Raw genomic sequence first — 22,845 nt, forward strand, 5'->3', positions numbered from 1 at the left:
GCAATGCCACTCAGCCGGGCGAGGATTACAGCTAACGCGATATGTGGGGAACACTAGGTACTGGCGAAACATCGGAGGCCATCTTTCTCCCTGGCAATGAACAGGGTCATACATAGGTGGAAATGAAACGTTATATCGGTCTGTCTAGCAGCGTGCCATACCATGCATTGTCCACTATCTGTCAGAAAGTATGTCAGTGTAGTATGTAAACCAGTGCTCCTCAGCTGTTTGGGAACCATAGGTCCCAGCATACCATTCCAGTAATGGGATAGCACAGAATACGTTTTGCACAACAACTCGTAAAAGCCACATATCTTAAATAGAAGCCATATTCCATATCACTCTGATACATTATTCCCAAACAAATAAGTACAAAGTACGGCATTTGCCCACACGTAAGATGGCCGCCGCGGTGTCACCGCAATGTGGTAACACTGGATACGATTCTGACCTCTGCCGGCCGGCCGCCGCTACTTCGCGGAATTCATCAATTGCTTTTTGGTCTCAGGAGCGACACCGTAGCCCCTGCCAAGCAAGCCAGTGCAACCTGTTCCAGTTATCGTTGGAGGAAGAGAAAGGAGAGAGTCGGGTTACAAGATGGCGGCTGTGTGATCGGCGAGCAGGACGGAGGAGGAGGCGGGGAATCTTCGCAGGCTGGAGGGGGTTAACGGCAGCGTGAAGACGGACGACGAGGAGACCCCGGCTGAGACATCCTCCTCCTCTACAGCGACCTCATCCCCCAGCCCGGGGCTGCCGGCGCAGGATGAGCCGCGGCGGGGGCTGCCCGTGAAGGCGGAGGGAAGCGGCGGCGAGGAGGAGGAGGAAGAAGAGGAGGAGGAAGAGGACGAGCGCCTGGACGCTGGGTCACGGAGCGGCGGGATCATGTCTGACACCCGGCGGCGGGTGAAGGTCTACACCCTGAACGAGGACCGCCAGTGGGACGACAGGGGCACCGGGCATGTGTCCTCCACCTACGTGGAGCGGCTGAAAGGGATGTCCCTACTGGTCCGGGCCGAGTCCGACGGTGAGTTCCTGTGGCTGTATGTAACATGTATGTGTACACGTGTGTGGCACTGTCCCCCCTGTCCCTGTACAATACATGCCGCCCCGAGCCCAGCTCCTTAGCATTCCTTATAGCCGGGTGTGGATACCTGTGGCCCTGCTGCTGCAGTGGAACTACAAGTCCCAGCATACCCTGTGGCTGGGGTGCCACATGCGGCCCAGTCTGCTGGTGTAAGGCTTGCTGGTGGTAGAGCTGTCCTGGTCTCCTTCAGCAGAAGAGTCATTAATCTAGAATTATTTGCTATTTTGGCTAACTACACCCATTGGTGAGACTTTGGTTTCCCACCGCAAAATAATTCTATTGGCAATGTGAGTGGGTGAAATGGTGCGGGTGCCATCGGCCTTGGGAATGTTCTGCGGCTGTATGTCCCCAGATTGTCTGTTCCCATTGTTTTTCCAGTTTGTATTGCACAGTTAGATCCTCTTAAGGCATACATTTTATGTTTATTAACAGATATATTATATATATCTTGCATTACACTGCGCTTTACAGAGAATATTGAGTCATACACAGCTTACAGTCTGTTCCCCACCACATGTACACTCATGGATATAATTACACACTAGGGTTCATTTCTTTGTATTTTTTTTCCAGACTTCAATTGTCCGGTCAGTGTATTTTGGATTGTGGGGCCACCCGTGCTGCCCAATGAATGATAATGGGATCTATAGTATGTAGCTTGTTTACAGTGGTAGTAGCTTATTCAATTCAGCATGATGTGCTGGCGGCCTGCGCACATATCGGCATATCGGCCACAGTATCGTACGTCTTCCTGCACACCAAGACATAACTTGTGATCTGGAATCCAAGACATAACTTGTGATCTGGAATCCAAGACATAACTTGTGATCTGGAATCCAAGACATAACTTGTGATCTGGAATCCAAGACATAACTTGTGATCTGGAATCCAAGACATAACTTGTGATCTGGAATCCAAGACATAAATTGTGATCTGGAATCCAAGACATAAATTGTGATCTGGAATCCAAGACATAACTTGTGATCTGGAATCCAAGACATAAATTGTGATCTGGAATCCAAGACATAACTTGTGATCTGGAATCCAAGACATAACTTGTGATCTGGAATCCAAGACATAACTTGTGATCTGGAATCCAAGACATAACTTGTGATCTGGAATCCAAGACATAACTTGTGATCTGGAATCCAAGACATAACTTGTGATCTGGAATCCAAGACATAACTTGTGATGCAGTTTGCCATTCTGGAACAGAAAATTGCTTCCATTATCGGGAATTGAATTCTCCCCTATGTTCCTAGAGTTCCCTACGTCCTTCTGATGTACCATGGGCAGCACAGTTAGCATTGATTAGATTTGCTGTATCACAGCACTGAGGTATTGTGTTCAATACCGACCAAAGTCCCAATTGTGTGGAGTTTGTCTGTTCTCCACATGTTTGCGCGGTTGTCCTCTGGGTGTTCTGGTTTCCTACCTCAATCAAAAAACATACTCTGAGATTTGTTTAGTTTCAGATAAATTTTTTTACTCTAGTTTGTACATGCAGGGAATATAGATTGTAATATCCACTACGGCAGGGACTTAATTTGAATGGTATAATAGTCTCTGTGAAGCACTGTGGAATAGGAGTGCTTTGTATAAATAACTTAATTTTTTTCACAGTGGAATTGGTGCTTTATGTATTATTAGGGGTCAATTCAATTCAGCGCAGATTAAATAGCAGCAGGAGTTAGCTCCCGGTGCTGTTCAATTCAGCACAATATGATGCCGAAGAGAGGATTTCTTATCGCTCTCCCGGAAGGGGGCGAGCAGAGATCCAACAAAAGTGTGGCTAGATGCTGTTTTCTGCTCCGGGCACTTTAGTCTGAGAATGCTGGTTCTTGCGACTAAACACCCTGTTTAGTCTGCGAGAACCAGCCTTCTCCAACATAGCGTACTGAATTGAATAGCATCGGGAGCTAATTTCTGGCGCTTTTGAATCTGGGCTGAATTTGACCCCTTACTTTTTATAGAAGTTTTCATTACTTGTGGTTTCAGAGGGCTCATTCTTCAGCAATCACTGATACATGTTCAGTTAAACAAGTATTACCACTTCTTTTCTTGGTCCAAATTCTTAGATTCTGTTACAAACACTTTATAAGCGATTGTATAGCCCTGAAGGTAAAACCGAAAACAAATTATCTAGGGTTTATGTTAACAGTATTCCTTGATCTGCAATTTTAAATTGAGGGCCAATTGCAGTTAATTGTCGCAGCAAACGTATATAATTATACCAGTAGCCGACTTAAATTTTACAACATGGACATTGAACGTGTTGCAGCACTTCTGTACACTATTCAGTACAATACATGAATACTGAAATTACCAAAGACAGTTACATTTACTATGATCCAACTGAAAGCCTTATAGGCCCTACACACTGGGCAATATGAGTGAAAGATATGAACGAGATATCGTTCATATCTTTCAGTGTGGAGGCACCAGCGATGAACGATGCGCGACTCCGCGCTCGTTCATCGCTGGTGCTCCGTCACTTGTGCATGCAGGCCAATATGGACGATCTCGTCCATATTGGCCTGCACTGCTATGGTGACGGGGGGGAAATTAAGAAACTTCACTCCCCCCATCACTGCTACCACGCCGCCGGGTTGACCGTATCCGCCGTCGGGCAGCTTGTCGGCAGATCCCGCAGTGTGTAGGGTTCTTTACTGTGTAATGTTCTTGTCCTGTATTATTGGAGACACTGAGGCATATGTCATTTATATTCGCTGCCTTGTAACTGTGAAATACTAATAATAGCTGCTTCGTATCGTGTGTGTGAATATTCTTTACAGCATAATAGCACCGCATGCTGCTTTTATGGCTTTGAATTGTTCCGCTTTGAAAATGCGTTATACATTTATATACAGTGACTGTTAAAGTACAATCTATAGACCACAGTTGCTGTCGCTGCCGTTGGATGTTATGACGGCTGATTTATGTGCAAGGTTGGAAAACAAATGCAGTTTTCCAGTCAATAGAGAAGCAGGTAAGAACACACACTGGTTTATATTTAGGTTTGTATATATCAATATTATAATCTGTGTCTTTGGTCAGACCACAAACAGATTACTAAATCAATTTTAAAATGTGTAGTAGCTAGCACGTGAAGTTCCAGGTTTAGGAAAAGATTGTATATATGTTTGTTTGTGCGTCTTTCTCCATTTGGTGGTTACTGAAAAATATTCTAGTTAGGCATTGCAAAATATAACCAACATTGTCTCTAGCATTTGTTTACAACTGAACTGTCTTGTCTTTCAGGTTCATTACTTTTAGAATCGAAGATAAATCCAAACACTGCATATCAGAAGCAGCAGGTTTGTGTAAATGGATTGTGGTCTTACTGTGCTTGTTATGTATTTTGTCTTGTGTTGAATAAAACAAATTAGGAATAACTGCATAAAGCTAATATTAACACACTCTGATACGCAGAATCTAGGCTTGGATCAAGGCTTGTCCAGTTTGCTCAAGAGTTCTCAGTTAGGGCCGAAACTTGGTATCCACCAGTTTCTTAAAAAAAACAAAAACCTTCCAATACCAATGAGACAGATTAGCTGCTGGTTGTAGGCACTTTCAGCCATGTCTGTTGCTTTTTTGTATAGCAAGATCTTAAAAGTACAGTGTGAGTGTGATGGACTGTCAGCAAATCAGAGTGCAGCTGGTTCATACTGATTGCAGTAGTTGCCAATGCCTCCACTCAACACTGCGTTGCATGAGCGTACCCTGCATGGGGATAGGACACGGTGGGACCTGGGAAGATGGGCGCTTTCTGTAGACCTGTTGCCACTATGTATTTTATAGTCGCCCTGGCAACCATATTTTGTCGTGCCCATTCTTAGATTTACAATTATTTGGGCAGACGTATTAACCTGGAGAAGTGATAAAGAAGTGATAAGCGCAAGGTGATAACGCACCAGCCAATCATTACGGATTTGAAAAATTACAGTTAAGCGCTGATTGGCTGGTGCGTTATCACCTTCTACTTATCACTGCTTTATCACTTCTCCAGGCTTAATACATCTGCCCCACAGTTCTATGCTGTAACTAGAAAAAGTTTTAATTGTATACTGTTCGTGTGGATTTGAACTTGGACCTGACTATTAACCTGTTTAATATCAGTACGCTTCACAGACTGTCCATTCACGCTTGTGTTTTGTACTGCGAGTGGACTGCGTGAAAAGGTGTAAAGTGCTGCATAGGAAACTAGACATTTTCATGTTTCATCCAAACGCATGAAAAGTGAAAGTACCATTAATGTTTTATGTAACAACAAACGGACCTGGCATGAAAGGGTGACTTTATGGGTGAGGCATTACATGTGTGTTTTGTCTCCATAGCAACTAAATAGGTTTTGCACTTTATAGTACAATCACTAGGGGACACGGTGCACTAATTGGTGTTCCTGGTGATGTTACACAAGAAACATTTTTTTTAATGTCATGTCTGCCTTGTCGGTGTCAACCAATAGTGGTCTACTATCCATAACCCATGCAGTGGATCGGCCTGGTATTACTATCAATCTAATTTAGCTCACTCTTCCTTCTTATAATGATACAAAGTTTATGAGCACTGAATGTAGGGATCCACCATACCTGAAAATAGTCTAGACAAAAACATGGCGATGGCAGCTACTCTAAAGCAGAGTTTACCATACTCTGTCATTACAGTCCACGTTTGAGGATATCCATGCTTTAGTCAGATGACTTAATCAAATTGACCGAGGTACTAATTTCTACCTATTTCACCCAGGAAAGTGCCTGGTAAACCTGGGTTGTGTCCTGGGTCTGCAGCCCTGGTCATTACCCATCGCTGACCGGTGATGCCCGTTGTTGCTGTCCGACACACGTGCGCATTGCGGTGCATGCGCAGTTAGTACCTGATCGCCCGCTGTGCAAAAATGCACAGCAGCGATCAGATCTGAATGACTCAAGACCCAAGGACTCCTAACAGTCCGTGCTGTTCAGACCACATGTGGATCTTTTATGTGTCCGTTATTAATTAATATAGCAGTGCACCACCTGGGTGATTTAGAAAACATGACCTGCTTGTAGGGATCTCTGCTACAGTAAATGGAAATCGTGGCTTGCAGCTTACACATAAGGGGGCCGATTTATTTGTTTTAGGCAAAGTCCTGTCTAAATGGGACTGTTTAGACGCTCAAACAATTGTTACAATTCAATTGGTGTTTGGGTGCTCATGCACATCGCGCCTGTCATGCACAAACAGACAGGATTAAGCTGAAGCGCACATTTCTCCTTGCAAACGTCAGCCTTGCGGCTACTGGGCATCTAAATGGAGCAACAATTGAATTGCTCCATTTTGTGGTAGCTGCAGGGTAAAACAAATCTGCCCCTGTGTAATTAGGCTTCCCCCCCTTAATTGTAACATGTATTGGGAGATTGAGCCATATAGATGTCTTAAATACCTTTTTGGTCATCACTGTAGCCCAGAGACAATGGATGAGGGGGAGCTGAGGATTGTATGAGCAAATAACTTCCATAGTTGGTTTCTGTGGAAGGCATAAATCTAGTTAGTGGTTTAGTGGGGTAGTGCATTATTTTGTAATGTGGGTTATTTGTCTATTATCTTATTGTAGTTGATTACTGTAAACTTAACCTGGGAATGTATGATGGGAATATGGTGTTCCTATACTGTTGCCATATTTTTTTTTCAATGCACATATGTATTGAAGTTTAGTAAGACCACACTTTACTACAAAAGTGTGCCCTTGCATTAGTAGTGACATTTCAGGTACATCCCTAGTTGATATATTAGCAAGCATCCAACAGTGTACATAAATGATGTTCCATTCAGTATATATAGAAGCAGTGGTCAGTCTGGACTTCTTGCTTGTCCACTCGAGATCAGAATGGCCTTTTTTTATTATCCATTTTTTTTTTTTTTTTTTTTTTTTAAATATCCGAATGCATTAGGTCCCTTTGCTTCTGTAGAATTGGTGCTAATGTGAGCTTAAGAAAACGAAGGGCCTACCTACTGTACATGCCATTGCCCTTGTGTGTAGTCTCCATAAGCTTCATGCCTCTGTCTGGCTGAGAAACGTGAGGTAAACTAGGTTATTGTAGTGATTCTGGAGACGGGCATTCCACTGCACCCTTTAGTGTTACTTTTAAACAACTTGTTTTTTACTTATTTAACACTCTATTTGAGTCATTTTCATGGAATTTCTTTTGAGGGATGAAACATGAGATTAAAAAGCTGGAAGATAGGAAATCTACCTGGTCGGTGCTGTAATTACATCAGACAGTAGCGCTTCTTGCTCATCATTCCACAATGATAATACACATTTGTATCAAGCCTGTTGTGGATGGCGTTCTCATTACTAATTTTCAGTCTGGCACTTGCAGCATTTTCATATCTGAGACAAATGTATAGCTGCTCTAAACATTAGCATCAATATAGCTAAGGGAGCCTAGTAAGGGGCCATTTTGAATATCTATACTTGGTTCTGCGAATTACCTTTTATGGTTCTACAGGAAGACCTCTGCATTAGTGATAGTTACACAGTTTTTAATGCAAACACCTGTTTCAGAATATAAATCAAACATAAAGAGTGGATTCTCCCTATAGGCGCTGCTCCTTGCTCAAAAAGGTCATAAGGGTCTGATAAACCTTATCAATTTAAAAAAAATCCGTTTTAAATATTTTACAAGAGTATCTCACTATTTGGTGAATTTTAATTGATAAGGTTTATCACACCCTTATGACCTTTTTGAGCAAGGATCAGAAGGGAGATTCCACTCTTTGTTTGATTTATGTTCTTGTTGGAAGCCTTCTTGGGGAACTCCAGCATTCTTCCAGGCTGCTAAAAGACCCATTACAGCGCAGTAATTCACCTCACACCCCTAATTTTTGTGAAATATACCTGTTTCAGAATAGCTAACAGGCATACCTCAGAAGTGAAAGTAAGCAATGTGTCATTGCAGCATAGTGCTGTAGGCGTACAGCTCCTCAGCATAATCGCCTCAGATGAACTATCTCCTCCATATGGTTTACTGGGATGTGGGAACTTCTGGGCAGGAAATGCTTATTTAAATAGTAAACACAGATTTTATCTATTTTTCTTATATGGCAATTCATCTCTTATTATAGGACTCTGCACAATTTTGTTTTTTATAAACTATTTCACTTTATTGCCAGTTGCATTCGCAGCTCTACCCTGAAGGTCCATACACACTAGACAGTGTCATTCTATGAGCGGCGACGTCGTGTTTTCCCTCCCGTGCTGGGTGGTTGGCGGCCGCCCGTACACTCTGAGCGATAAGACCGTTCATATCGCTCAGTGACGTCACACGGCGGCCGTCCGTGCATGCAACTCCTGGCCGACAGTCCAGATAGAGCATGCACGCACTGCCGACTGTGCCTGTCATTACCATCCCGCGTGGCCGTGCATTGATCGTCGCTGGCGGCATACACACTTGCTGAGAAAATGAACGTCTCTCAGGAAGGGAGAAAATGAGCGACGTTGCTCATTTTCTCGGCAAGTGTGTATGGGCCTTAACTTCTCCAACTACTTCCACATTTTAGTGCTCGTGCTGCATTAGATGAAAGTGCATTTCTCATTACTGCACTTGCGCCTTTTAATGGAGTCCGTTTCGGTCAAAATCTGAGACGATTCGGAGTGTTGCGCCTGTCTACATTTGGAGTGGGAAAGGGCTCAATGGCGTAGTCGGTGGACAGTAAGGGCTAATTCACGTTCTTTACATAGTATGTAGGGGTGGAAGCAGGAGCATATCTGCGATGCATGTTTCCTCTGGTTCAAGATCTCTAATGATCATTAGCAAAGACTTTGGACTGGCTGTCAAAAATAGACAGGCAAGTGTTTTCCAGTCTGTATTACCCATTGTAATATATCATACTCCTGTGTTTGTTTGTTTTTTTGCAACTTTGATTTTTTTTTTTTTTTTTAATTATTTATCCCTTACATAGTTATACAAGTTTGGACAATGCTGAGAAGTTGGTGAAACTTGTGGCAAAGAATCGGTATCCAAACAGACTAGAGACTAATTTAAAAAGGGAAAAAATAAATCTGATTTGATTCTCTGTGGATACGTCGTTTAGGTTTCAGCTTTGTAATGTACTGGTGGAAAACCCCGCTTGTAATGTAGATTAATGTAAGAATACTGTCCGTATTGTGAATGCTTAGTATTGCCTAAACTCCACCCTGCCACATGAATCTTTAATAGTCTGATTTGTATAGTCTGTTCCTATGTGTTATGACTGATGTATTTGCTTGTGCCCAGGACACACTGATTGTTTGGTCTGAAGCAGAAAACTATGACTTGGCGCTCAGCTTTCAGGAGAAGGCCGGCTGTGATGAAATCTGGGAAAAGATATGTCAGGTAACTAGTGGGGATGTGTTTTTTTTTTTTTTTTTTTTTTTTTTTGTTAATGTACCAGAAATCAACCTATATATGAGTCTTTCATTTATAGGGGGTATCCAATTATCCCTGATCCAGTTTTTGGCCGATAAAGCAGTCTGATATCGCAATTAATAGTCAGTATTGCGGTATTCAATTAGAATTTTCATTGTTCAAAAACAGACCCTCGATCGGGGATAAGTTCCCGAATCCCATGTGTTATCTCGGCTTTTAATAGATTATGCTTTGGTTGCCAGCATTAGGGGGAGGAGCGTGCCGCATTGAGGCTAATAGGATAACCCCTGGCGATACAATTACCCACGAGCATTGACTGCGGGTAATTGAATACCCTCCCACCCATGAATGCACTTGTGCCCAAATTCTGTGTGTACACATTAGAATGAGTTTTATGAAGGATGGCACAATCATGTTCTGTCCTTCATAAGCCTAAACCAGGTCGCTAGCGTTATTTCTAAGTTTAATGTGGATCAATCCCTGGCAACCCGTATACACTAAGCGAAGTAGGTGATTTGTCGTTACGAAACGGGAAATCAGCCATCATTACTCCAGTGTGTACCCAGCTAAGGATTACTTACAAAGAGACAAGTGCATTACATTATTCAGTGCCGTATCTAGCATCAATCGGCAGCTGCATTTAGGGTTTGAGTTAGCAGCAGTTATACTGGCAGTGCATGCACAGAAGTGCAGATGTTTCCCTCTATACGAAGTATGGTATATAGATATTTGACAGCACAGCCCATACATGTACACTTAGGGTGGAATTCAAATGTTTGTCCCGCCTGCAATCGCGCATGCCGGCCGCTATTCGTATTATTCTGCTCCGGCGATGGCGAGCTGAAATAGGTGAAAAGTGATCAGTTTTGTCGCCCAAATGGGACTTTTCGCCTCATACCCAGTAGCTTAGTCTGGTTTAGCCGCTTTACACACCTAAACCCGGCTGCTATGGGCGCGATATCGCCCCACATTCTCACGTCACTTCAGCTGGGAGATTGGGTGTGATATAACAATTGAATATCGCCCTTTGTGTCATGTCCATCAACGTTAGTATGCACTTCCCCCAGCCATGTCCTTGGTGATAGTTCTGAGATCAATCCTTTGTGCATAGCCCCCAATTCTCAGACTAGACTCCGTTAGCGCGCCCTTGTTACACGTGGCCTATGTGCGGGCACCTTGTCGTACGTTGCCACCTCTTTCACCCTGCCACAGGTAGAGCTGTGATTTGTATGTGTCAGCCTCCCGTAGATTTGTGTGCACAGCGATCTGCATGCGTAGCTCTACAGAGCCGCTTTCTGTGGAAACGCACTTGCATTCAGCTCTGCATTGTTCCCTTACTCTCTAAATCTAATCGCCTAATGATTGTCCATGCAGCGGGATACACCCCCGGGTAACGTCTGAGCCGGACTTCTGTGTGGGAGTGAGTCTATGTGTAAGGCATCGGCATAGTTGTGTTGCTGTGAGATTTATCACATGCTGCATGGGCCTTATACAGAGATGTAGGCAGGGCCTCCATTGCTGCCATTCAGTATGCAGCGACTGTGCGGGAATATGCAAATGTCGCAGCCACCTGGGTTTGTACGGAGACGCTCACTGGCTGCATGAGAAACGTGCTGCTTGTGTACACAGGGGCAGTAATTGGTCCCATCAGTCTATAGTCGGCCTGAATAGCCCTATGGTAACGCAGCATGGCCATCGTAAGTAAAATACCAGAGCCATTGTAACAGTGTACGTGATTGCAGACACGTCAGCATGTTAGTGACCACCCCTTCTTCCCCTTTACCATCCACAAAGGCTCCCTGATTGTCCATCACATTGAGACCTGTGCGCACGTGACGGAAGACCACATTGCTCACTGCGTACAGCATGGACGCTGCCTCCATGTCTGAATTGGACCCATTGTTAGGGAATGTGTAAGCATGCTTTGCATATTTCTCTATAGGCCAGACCTAGGGTCCCTCCACAGAATGTTTTTTCTTTTGAGTTTCTACTTTGAGTCACATGAGACGTCTCAGGTCTCACTGATTGTGTACATGTGATCTCATAGCACCTTACAAGCAAGCTATTATTAAATCCAGTTTAGCACTGGCACTGCCTTGCCCTTGGGGCATGTTACCCAAGTCTTTACTCTTCCTCCCTGGTACGCCATTCATACAGAGAAATTCTGTTTGCAACACAGAAATACAAAGTCATTCTGGGTAAATTCGGTGAATAAGCTCTTCTGCAATTCTGACTTTTTTTTTTTTTTTTTTTAGGTGTTGGGGGGGGGGGGGGGGGGGTGTTGGTGGTGAAAATTTGCTGTATAGTTCTGAAAAGCTTCCTTTATAAATGTTTGAGTGACAGCCACACAGCATGCCCACGTGGGGATCTTTTATATCTGCCTTCCCTTCATTCCAGGTGGCTCTAGAGAGCTCTGTTTTCTGTCCATAGCGCTACATACGTTTTCTAAGATCCATCTCTCACTTACATGGCATGATTACTTTTACATTCATGTATGTGTTTTATATTTAGTAAACTTGGTTACGGTTGCTGTGTAGTTTGCAGCAGCTGTTTTGCATTACTGTATTTACAATGATCACGCTTATAGGGCCAATTCCAAATTTGTTTAGCATTTTGTATTGAGGCCGTTACATTTGTATGCAATAACCGAGAACGTATTATGACCAGTGTTGTGATTTTTTTTTTTTTTTACTTAAAGGTTCAAGGAAAAGACCCTTCCGTGGAAGTCACACAAGACCCCATTGATGAATCAGAAGAGGAACGCTTTGAGGAGATGCCTGAAACTAGCAACTTGATTGATCTTCCCACTTGTGAACTTGATAAACTTGAAGAGATTGCTGACCTTGTTACCTCAGTCCTCTCGTCACCTATCCGTAGAGAAAAGCTAGCGTTAGCCTTGGAGAATGAGGGCTACATAAAGAAACTGCTGCAACTCTTCCAAACCTGTGAGAATTTGGATAACACCGAGGGTTTGCACCATTTATATGAGATTATAAGAGGGATATTATTTCTCAATAAAGCAACTCTGTTTGAGGTGATGTTTTCGGACGAGTGTATCATGGATGTTGTGGGGTGCCTAGAGTATGACCCAGCCTTGGCACAGCCAAAAAGACACCGGGAGTTCCTCACCAAAACGGCAAAGTTTAAGGAAGTGATTCCCATAACAGATTCTGAACTTAGGCAAAAGATTCACCAAACGTACAGGGTACAGTACATACAAGACGTCATCTTGCCTACACCATCCGTATTCGAAGACAATTTTCTTTCTACGCTCACATCTTTCATTTTCTTCAACAAAGTGGAGATTGTCAGCATGTTGCAAGTAAGTAAAATTGTTGACAAGCTTTTGTGTCTCATGTCATCCCACAAATCCCTCTACAGTAATATGAGCGCTCTCTGCATTGTCCACATCACATCCAGGCAGTGATTTATGGTTCAACATAGGGCCTAATTCAGTCTGGATCGCGGCAGCGGTCGCAGTCTGTAGCCCTTTGCGGAGTGCGTTCAGCCCGGGAGCCCAGTGAGATGCTAACAGCATCTCAGGGCTGCATCGCCTCTGCCTGATTTACAGCTTCCTGTCGCGGGGAGGGGGGGGATGTTAGAACACCGTTGGCGCGGTGGGGTCCAGACTGCTGCTGGGGCGGACACGGCGGCTGCGTGACATCTAGGCTGCACAGGTAGGGAGCTACTCAGCGGGTGCAAAAGCATTACCGCCGTGCAATGTTTTTGCACTCGTGCGCGGGGGGGGCAGGGCCTGACATACGGGGCGGACTAGCCCTGTTCTGGGCGTCCCCCCGCATGTCAGAGTAAGAGATCGTAGCTGTGCTAGATTTAGCACATCTATGATTAGATCTGAATTACCCCCCTAGTCATGTCTATGCAGTTGTGCCCAAATGAGGAGGATCTGCCTATTCACGGCCAGCAGCCATTGTTTTCTGAGGCACCATTAGTGCAAGTAAGCAAATGACCGCATTTGCCGTCATCCCATCGACCTATGGAAGGTCTTGATAAGATGACATCATTTGTTTTTGACCTCCAAAATATTGTGATTTGCGGTCAGTTTAGGCTCTACGTACTTGGTTAATCTGCATAATTGCAACATTTATGTTTAAAGTCCTGTCCTTGTAACATATCGGGTACATGGGGGCGCGCAAAGAAGCCTCTTTCGGGCTCTTTGGCGAGCTGGGCTCACAATAGGTTCTATTCCCACTCTATGGGTATCGTGGACACCCACGAGTGGAATAGTCCCTGTTAGTCAGCATGCCATCTGTAGGGATTGTAAAGGGGCGGGATGTAGGTGCCGGTATTGTGACCGCCGGTCACGTAACTACATCCCGGTAGTATAACTACTTGCAGTGGCCTCTTCCCCCACACTACATGTGTAGGCTTTCTTAAATGCTATTTTATATAAATGAAATTAAGAACAATATCAACCAACTACCATCATGGCTAGTTATTTACTAAGGTGGTACTTTGGTTGTGAATGTGATTTTTTGGCATCTTGCTGTTGAGACACTTTGGGAGTTACAGGTAGTGGTGCTGATTGCAACAATTATATAACATTATCTTTTCTGCGTAATCTGATGTTAGTAAGTACATATGATTTTAAAGAAATGTTCCCTTTATGAGGTTTGTCCATGAATCGGGTGTGCAATGCAAAAGTATAAAAGGTATGACTTACAGTGGATGTACAGATTGTGCCAAACCAGGTAGGTACAAAAAATTGATATATAGCGGTCTCTTTTGGCAGTAGAGGGACATAGAATGTGTGTAATGGTTTCATTCCTTGGTGGAAGGGCGCCTGAAAGCAGTAACTCATGACTTCCCTTTACTACCTCTTCTATGGTGGACACAGGACCACCTGCACTTGCATTGTTGTTGGTTCATTTGCTGTAGTGTACATTTGCGTTGCAGCCTAATTCAGATTTGCACATAACCCTGATGGTGCAGAGCGGATCTTGCTATATATAGCTCACAGCTTCCTGTCAGCCACGGCATGATTTGGGTAGCAGAGGAGCGGGAGCATCGCCTACCACTGTGTTTCAGAACAGGAACGTGACGCCTCCATTTTGAAGGAGTGACTGTCTAGGGTCTGCGTTATCTGATGCAGACTTATTGGACCTGGGTGTCTGGATCAGAAGCAGCACTCTGTTCTTCCAAATGCATGCAGGAGTCGTCTCTCCTACAGACTCCTCATGCTGCATTATTATTTGAATAATAAGGAATTACGTAGCTGCTTCCTTGCGGTTGTGCAGTTTCATACAAACATGAATTAGGCCCTCAATCCATAGACTGCATACACATTTAGGGGTGGGAGCGAATAGTTCTTGGGCCTTTCTCCCCTCCCATCTAGGCTAGATATGCCAGGATTTGTGTCACCTTCTGAGAGAGGAAAAGGGAATTTCTCTAACGTCCTAGAGGATGCTGGGGACTCCGTAAGGACCATGGGGAATAGACGGGCTCCGCAGGAGATAGGGCACTTTAAGAAATACTTAAGGATTCTGGGTGTGCACTGGCTCCTCCCTCTATGCCCCTCCTCCAGATCTCAGTTTTAGACTGTGCCCAGAGGAGAATGGGTGCACTGCAGGGAGCTCTCCTGATTTTCCTGCTTAGAAAGTTTTTTTGTTAGGATTTTTTCTCTTTTTCAGGGAGCACTGCTGGCAACAGGCTCCCTGCATCGAGGGACTGAGGAGAGAGGAGCAGACCTACTTAAATGTTAGGCTCTGCTTCTTCGGCTACTGGACCCCATTAGCTCCAGAGAGAATGAACACAGGTTCGTCCTGGGCGTTCACCCCAGAGCCGCGCCGCCGTTCTCCTCACAGAGCCAGAAGAAACGAAGACATAAGACGTCTCAGGCGGCAGAAGCCTTTCGGTGCTTCACAGAGGTAACGCACAGCACTGCAGCTGTGCGTCATTGCTCCGCTACACCTCACACACTCCGGTCACTGTAAGGGTGCAGGGCGCAGGTGGGGCGCCCTGGCAGCAATAAAACACTTCTCCTATGGCAAAAGTGTATATACATGTACAGGTGGGCACTGTACATGTATATAAAAGAGCCCCAGCCATTTTTTAATAAGTTTGAGTGGGATAGAAGCCCGCCGCCGAGGGGGCGGGGCTTCACCCTCAGCACTCACCAGCGCCATTTTCTCTACACAGCACCGCTGAGAGGAAGCTCCCCGGACTCTCCTCTGCTTGACACACGGTGAAAGTGGGTTTTAAAGTAGAGGGGGGGCACATTATTGGCGTTTATACACTACAGCAGCGCTACTGGGTAAACATTCTGTGTTTTTCTCCAGGGACATATAGCGCTGGGGTGTGTGCTGGCATACTCTCTCTGTCTCTCCAAAGGGCCTCAAGGGGAACCTGTCTTCAGAAAAGAGATTCCCTGTGTGTGTGAAGTGTATTGGTACGTGTGTGTCGACATGTTTGACGAGGAAGGCTCACCGGAGGGGGAGTGCATGATGGTCAGGTCGCCATCGGCAACGCCGACACCGGACTGGGTGGATATGTGGAATGTCTTGAATGCAAATGTAAATTTACTGCATAAACGATTAGACAAGGCTGAAGCTAGGGATCAGTCAGGTAGTCAGACCATGCCTGTCCCTGTGGCACCAGGACCTTCGGGGTCTCAAAAATGCACCATATCCCAGATCACTGACACAGATACAGACACAGAGACTGACTAGTGTCGACTAATGAGGATGCAAAATTACAGCCAAAGGTGGCGAAAGGTATTCGTTACATGATTATGACCATTAAAGAGGCTTTGCATATCACTGAGGAACCCCCTGTCCCTGACACGAGGGTACACATGTATAAAGGGAAAAAGCCTGAGGTCACTTTTCTGTCCTCATTTGAACTAAGCGAATTGTGCGAAAAGGCTTGGGAATCTCCAGATAGGAGACTACAAGTTCCCAAAAGGATTCTTATGGCGTATCCCTTTCCACAAAAGGACAGGATACGATGGGAATCTTTGCTGAAGGTAGACAAGGCGCTGACACGCTTAACCAAGAAGGTGGCACTGCCTTCTCAGGATACAGCTTCCCGCAAGGATCCTGCTGATCGTAAGCAGGAGGTTACCATGAAACACATTTACACACATTCCGGTACTATCATTAGACCGGCTATGGCATCGGCCTGGGTGTGTAGTGCTATCGCAGCATGGACAGATTCCTTATCTACGGAACTTGAAACCCTAGATAAGGATTCCATTCTAATGACCCTAGAGCATATCAAAGATGCTGCTTTGTATATGAGGGATGCTCAAAGAGACATTTGTTTCCTAAGCTCCAGAATAAATGCTATTTCTGCTAGGCGACTCCTGTGGACCCGACAGTGGATGGGGGATGCCGACTCAAAGCGGCATATGGAGTCGTTGCATTACAAGGGGGAGGATTTGTTTGGAGAAGGCCTCTCGGACCTTGGCACTACTGCTACGGCCAGTAAATCGAATTTCTTACCTTATGTCCCCCCGAAGCATACTAAAAAGGCATCTCATTATCAAATGCAGTCCTTTCGTTCCAATAGAAGCAAGAAGGTACGGGGATCGTCCTTCCTTGCCAGAGGAAAAGGCAAGGGAAAAAAGCTGCATGCAGCTAGTTCCCAGGAGCAGAAGTCCTCCCCTTCATCTGCAAAGTCCACCGCATGACGCTGGGGCTTCCCGGGGGGAGTCAGCTCAAGTGGGGGCGCGTCTTCGATTTTTCAGCCAGGTCTGGGTTCACTCACAGGTGGATCCCTGGGCTATAGAGATTGTTTCTCAGGGATACAGGCTGGAATTCGAAGACGTGCCTCCTCGCCGGTTTTTCAAATCTGCTCTGCCAGCTTCCCCGTCAGAGAGGGAGTTAGTGTTGACTGCGATTCAAAAATTGTGTCTTCAACAGGTGATAGTCAAAGTTCCTCTTCTCCAGCAAGGAAAGGGGTATTACTCAACCCTGTTTATGGTCCCGAAACCGGACGGTTCGGTCAGGCCAGGCCCATTTTGAATCTAAAATCCCTGAACTTGTACTTGAAAAAGTTCAAGTTCAAGATGGAATCACTCAGAGCGGTCATCGCCAGCCTGGAGGGGGGGTTGTTGGATGTTGTCCCTGGACATAAAGGATGCATACCTTCATGTTCCGATTTTCCCTCCTCATCAGGCGTTCCTGAGATTTGCAGTACAGGACTGTCATTACCAATTTCAGACGTTGCCGTTTGGGCTTTCCACAGCCCTGAGAATTTTCACCAAGGTAATGGCGGAAATGATGGTGCTCCTGCGCAGGCAGGGGGTCACAATTATCCCATACTTGGACGATCTCCTCATAAAGGCGAGATCTCGGGAGAAGTTGCTGGACAGCGTGTCGCTGTTGGTGAGGATGTTGGAGGGGCACGGCTGGATTCTCAATTTACCGAAGTCCCAGCTAGTCCCTACAACACGCCTGACCTTTCTGGGTCTGATTCTAGACCCAGACCAGAAAAAGGTTTTTCTTCCGATGGAAAAGGTTCAGGAGCTCATGGCCCTGGTCAGGAACCTATTAAAGCTACAAACGGTTTTAGTGCATCATTGCACACGTGTCCTGGGGAAGATGGTGGCATCGTACGAGGCCATCCCCTTCGGCAGGTTCCAGGCGAGGACCTTTCAATGGGATCTACTGGACAAATGGTCCGGGTCCCATTTACAAATGCATCAAAGGATCACCCTGTCTCCCAGAGCCAGGGGTATCTCTCTTGTGGTGGCAGCACAGTGCTCACCTCCTAGAAGGCCGCAGGTTCGGAATTCAGGATTGGATCCTGGTGACCACGGTAGACTATTTCTCATAGTCCGTAGTGGATGCTGGGCGCCCGTCCCAAGTGCGGACTTCTTCTGCAATACTTGTATATAGTTATTGCTGCAATAAGGGCTATGTTATTGTTGCATCAGGGTTGCACTGATGCTCTGTTGTTGTTCATACTGTTGACTGGGTAAGTTTATCACAAGTTATACGGTGTGTTTGGTGTGGCTGGTATGAATCTTGCCCTGGATTTCCAAAATCCTTTCCTTGTACTGTCAGCTCTTCCGGGCACAGTTTCTCTAACTGAGGTCTGGAGGAGGGACATAGAGGGAGGAGCCAGAGCACACCAGAATCTAAATTCTTTCTTAAAGTGCCCAAAGTCTATTCCCCATGGTCCTTACGGAGTCCCCAGCATCCACTACGGACTACGAGAAATAGATTTACCGGTAAGTAAAATCTTATTTTCTCTAACGTCCTAGAGGATGCTGGGGACTCCGTAAGGACCATGGGGATAGACGGGCTCCGCAGGAGACATGGGCACTTTAAGAAAGAATTTAGTTCCTGGTGTGCACTGGCTCCTCCCTCTATGCCCCTCCTCCAGTTTGATACTGTGCCCAGAGGAGCTGGGTGCTTTTCAGTGAGCTCTCCTGAGTTTGCTGATAGAAAGTATTTTGTTAGGTTTTTTATTTTCAGGGAGCTCTGCTGGCAACAGACTCCCTGCATCGAGGGACTGAGGGGAGAGAAGCAGCCCTACTCTCTGAGTGCAGGTCCTGCTTCTTAGGCTACTGGACACCATTAGCTCCAGAGGGATTGGTACGCAGGATCTCACCCTCGCCGTCTGTCCCAGAGCCGCGCCGCCGTCCCCCTCGCGGAGCCGGAAGATAGAAGCCGGGTGAGTATGAGAAGAAAAGAAGACTTCAGAGGCGGCAAAAGACTTTGTGATCTTCACTGAGGTAACGCACAGCACTGCAGCTGTGCGCCATTGCTCCCACACACATCACATACTCCGGTCACTGTAAGGGTGCAGGGCGCAGAGGGGGGTGCCCTGGGCAGCAATATAAACCTCTTATTTGGCAAAAGGAGCATATATACAGCTGGACACTGTATATATGCAGGAGCCCCCGCCAATTTTACACTTTTAGCGGGACAGAAGCCCGCCGTCGAGGGGGCAAGGCTTCTCCCTCAGCACTCACCAGCGCCATGTTTTTCTCCACAGCACCGCTGAGAGGAAGCTCCCTGGACTCTCCCCTGCTGATACCACGGTAGAAGAGAGGGTTTTAAAGAAGAGGGGGGGGGCACATAATTCGGCGCATATAATAACAGCGCTACTGGGTAAACATTAAATTACTGTGTTTTTTCCTGGGTCATATAGCGCTGGGGTGTGTGCTGGCATACTCTCTCTCTGTCTCTCCAAAGGGCCTTGTGGGGAAATTATCTTCAGATGAGCATTCCCTGAGTGTGTGGTGTCGGTACGTGTGTGTCGACATGTCTGAGGTAAAAGGCTCTCCTAAGGAGGAAATGGAGCAAATGTGTGTGTGAGTGGTGTCTCCGTCGAGAACGCAGACACCTGATTGGATGTGTGAAATTAAGTGCTAAGGTAAATTTATTGCACAAAAGATTAGAGAACAGACAGTGAATCTACACATCTGTCCCTATGTCGCAGAGACCTTCAGAGTCTCAACGCTCACTATCCAAAATAATAGACACTGATATCGACACGGAGTCTGACTCCAGTGTCGACTACGATAATGCAAAGTTACAGCCAAAACTGGCAGAAAAGTATTCAATATATGATTATTGTTATAAAAGATGTTTTGCATATCACTGATGACTCATCTGTACCTGACACGAGGGTACACATGTTTAAGGGGAAGAAAGCTGAGGTAAATTTCCCTCCTCTCATGAAGAAAAAGAGCGGGAATCTCCAGACAAGAGACTGCAGATTCCCACAAAGAATTCTCAGGGAGTATCCTTTCCCTACTAGGGCCAGGATACGATGGGAATCTTCCCCTAGGGTGGACAAAGCTTTGTCACGTTTACCCAAAAGGTAGCGCTGACTTAACAGCTATCCTCAGGGATCCTGCAGATAGCATGCAGTAAAAGTACTATGAAGTCCATTTACACACACTCTGGTACACTACTCAGACCGGCGATTGTGTTGGCATGGGTTTATAGCGCTGTAGCAGCGTGGACAGATACCTTATCAGCGGAGATTGAAACCCTAGATAAGGATACCATGTTATTGACCCTAGTATGTATGTATGTGTGTATATATATATATATCTGTCTGTCTGTCTGTCTGTCTCATGCCCAAAGAGACATTAGTCTACTGGGTTCTAGAGTCAACGCTATGTCGATTTCTGCTAGACGTGTCCTGTGGAACATGCAATGGACAGGTGATGCCGACCAAAAGAGGCATATGGATGGTTTACCTTACAAGGCTGAGGAATTGTGTGGAGAAGGGCTCTCGGACCTGGTCTCCACAGCTATAGCTGGTAATTCTGATCTTTTGCCTTATATTCCCTCACAGCCTAAGAAAGCACGACATTATCAAATGCAGTCCTTTCGGTCGCAGAATAACAAGATAGTACGAGGAGCGTCCTTTCTTACCAGAGGTCAGGGCACAGCTAGTTCCCAGGAACAGAAGTCCTCCCCGGCCTCTACTACATCCACCGCATGACGCTGGAGCTCCTTTAAGGGAGTCCGTCCCAGTGGGAGCACGTCTTCGACTCTTCAGCCACATCTGAGTTCTCACAGGTGGATCCCGGGGCAATAAAAATTGTTTCTCAGGGTTACAAGCTGGAATTCGAAAGGTGCTTCCTCGCTGGTTTTTCCTTATCGGACCTACCGGCTTCTCCCCCAGAAAGGGAGATAATATTAAATACAATTCACACATTGTATCTCCAACAGGTGGTGCTCAAGGTTCTCCTCCTGCAACAAGGAAGGCGATATGACTCAACCTTGGCTGTAGTCCCGAAACCGTACGGTTCGGTCAGACCTATTTAAAATTATAATCTCTGAACCTATACAGGAAAAGGTTCAAATTTAAAGTGGAATCGCCCAGAGCGATAATCGCCAGCCTGGAAGGGGGGAATTTGATGGTGTATCTAGACATAAAGGCTGCATACCTTCATGTTCCCATTAATCCACCCCATCAGGCGTACCTGACAATTGCGATACAGGATTGTCATTACCAATTTCAGGGTAATTGGCAGATATAATGGTGCTCCTACGCAAGCAAGGAGTCTCGGTTATCCCATACTTGAACGATCTCCTAATAATGGCGAGATCAAAAGAGCAGTTGTTGAACAGCGTGTCACAGCAACACGGCTGGATTCTCAATTTCCCGAGGTCACGGTTCCTATGACTCGTCTGCCCTTCTTGGGTATGATTCTGGATACAGACCAGAAATGGGTTTACCTTCAGATAGAGAAGGCCCAGGAACTCATGACTCTAGTCAGGGACCTATTGAAACCAAGACAGGTGTCAGTGCATCACTGCACTCGAGTCCTGGGAAAAACATTCCCTTCGGCAGGTTCCATCCGAGGACTTCAAATGGGACCTACTGGACAAGTGGTCCGGGTCACATCTACAGATTCATCAGTTGATCACCCTATCCCCCAGGGCCAGGGTATCTCTCCTGTGGTGGCTGCAGAGTGCTCACCTTCTAGAGGGCCGCAGATTTGGCATTCAGGACTGGATCCTGGTGACCACGGACGCGAGCCTCCGAGGCTGAGGAGCAGTCACACAGGGAAGAAATTTCCAAGGTCTTTGGTCAAGTCAAGAGACTTGTCTTCACATCAACATATTGGAACTAAGGGCCATATACTACGCCCTACGTCAAGCGGAGACCTTTCTTCGCGACCAGCCGGTTCTGATCCAGTCAGACAACATCACCGCAGTAGCTCATGTAAACCGCCAAGGCGGCACAAGGAGCAGAGTGGCGATGGCGGAAGCCACCAGAATTCTTCGCTGGGCGGAGAATCATGTAAGAGCACTGTCAACAGGGTTCATTCCGGAAGTGAACAACTGGGAAGCAGACTTCCTCACCAGACATACGTCCTGGAGAGTGGAGACTTCATCAGGGAGTCTTCGCACAGATTGCAGTTCGGTGGGGACTGCCACAGATAGACATGATGGCGTCCCGCCTCAACAAGAAGCTGCAGAGTTATTGCACCTGGTCAAGAGACCCTCAGGCAGTAGCGGTAGATGCCCTAGTGACACCGTGGGTGTTCCAGTCAGTCTATGTATTTCCTCCTCTTCCTCTCATACCCAAGGGATGAGAATAATAAGAAAAAGGAGGAGTGAGAACAATCCTCATTGTTCCAGATTGGCCACGAAGGATCTGGTATCCGGATCTGCAGAAAATGCTTACAGAAGATCCGTGGCCTCTTTCTCTAAGGCAGGACCTGTTGCAACAGGGCACATGTCTGTTCCAAGACTTACCGCGGCTGCGTTTGACGGCATGGCGGTTGAACGCCGGATCCTAGCGGAAAAAGGCATTCCGGATGAGGTCAGTCCTACGCTGATAAAGACTAGGAAGGACGTGACATCTAAACATTATCACCGTATATGGCGAAAATATGTTTCTTGGTGTGAGGCCAGGAATGCTCCTACGGAA

The 22,845-nt window shown here is 46.0% G+C and overlaps 1 protein-coding gene across 4 annotated transcripts in view; it reads left to right on the forward strand.

Annotated features, from left to right (window-relative positions):
* Positions 1-479: 479 nt before the first annotated feature.
* Positions 480-22,845, forward strand: part of PPP4R3B (protein phosphatase 4 regulatory subunit 3B) — a 130,879-nt gene continuing 108,513 nt past the window's right edge. The window contains exons 1-4 of one of the 4 annotated variants that reach the window (XM_063918193.1): positions 480-1,024; positions 4,346-4,401; positions 9,346-9,444; positions 12,176-12,799. In XM_063918193.1, coding sequence (XP_063774263.1) covers positions 883-1,024; positions 4,346-4,401; positions 9,346-9,444; positions 12,176-12,799 — 921 coding nt within the window. In that variant the 5' untranslated portion in view covers positions 480-882. The remainder of the gene's footprint in view (positions 1,025-4,345; positions 4,402-9,345; positions 9,445-12,175; positions 12,800-22,845) is intronic. The other 3 variants (XM_063918195.1, XM_063918192.1, XM_063918194.1) reach the window with 3 other exon arrangements.

Source organism: Pseudophryne corroboree, chromosome 4, assembly GCF_028390025.1.
Source record: "Pseudophryne corroboree isolate aPseCor3 chromosome 4, aPseCor3.hap2, whole genome shotgun sequence".
NCBI classification, from domain to species: domain Eukaryota; kingdom Metazoa; phylum Chordata; class Amphibia; order Anura; family Myobatrachidae; genus Pseudophryne; species Pseudophryne corroboree.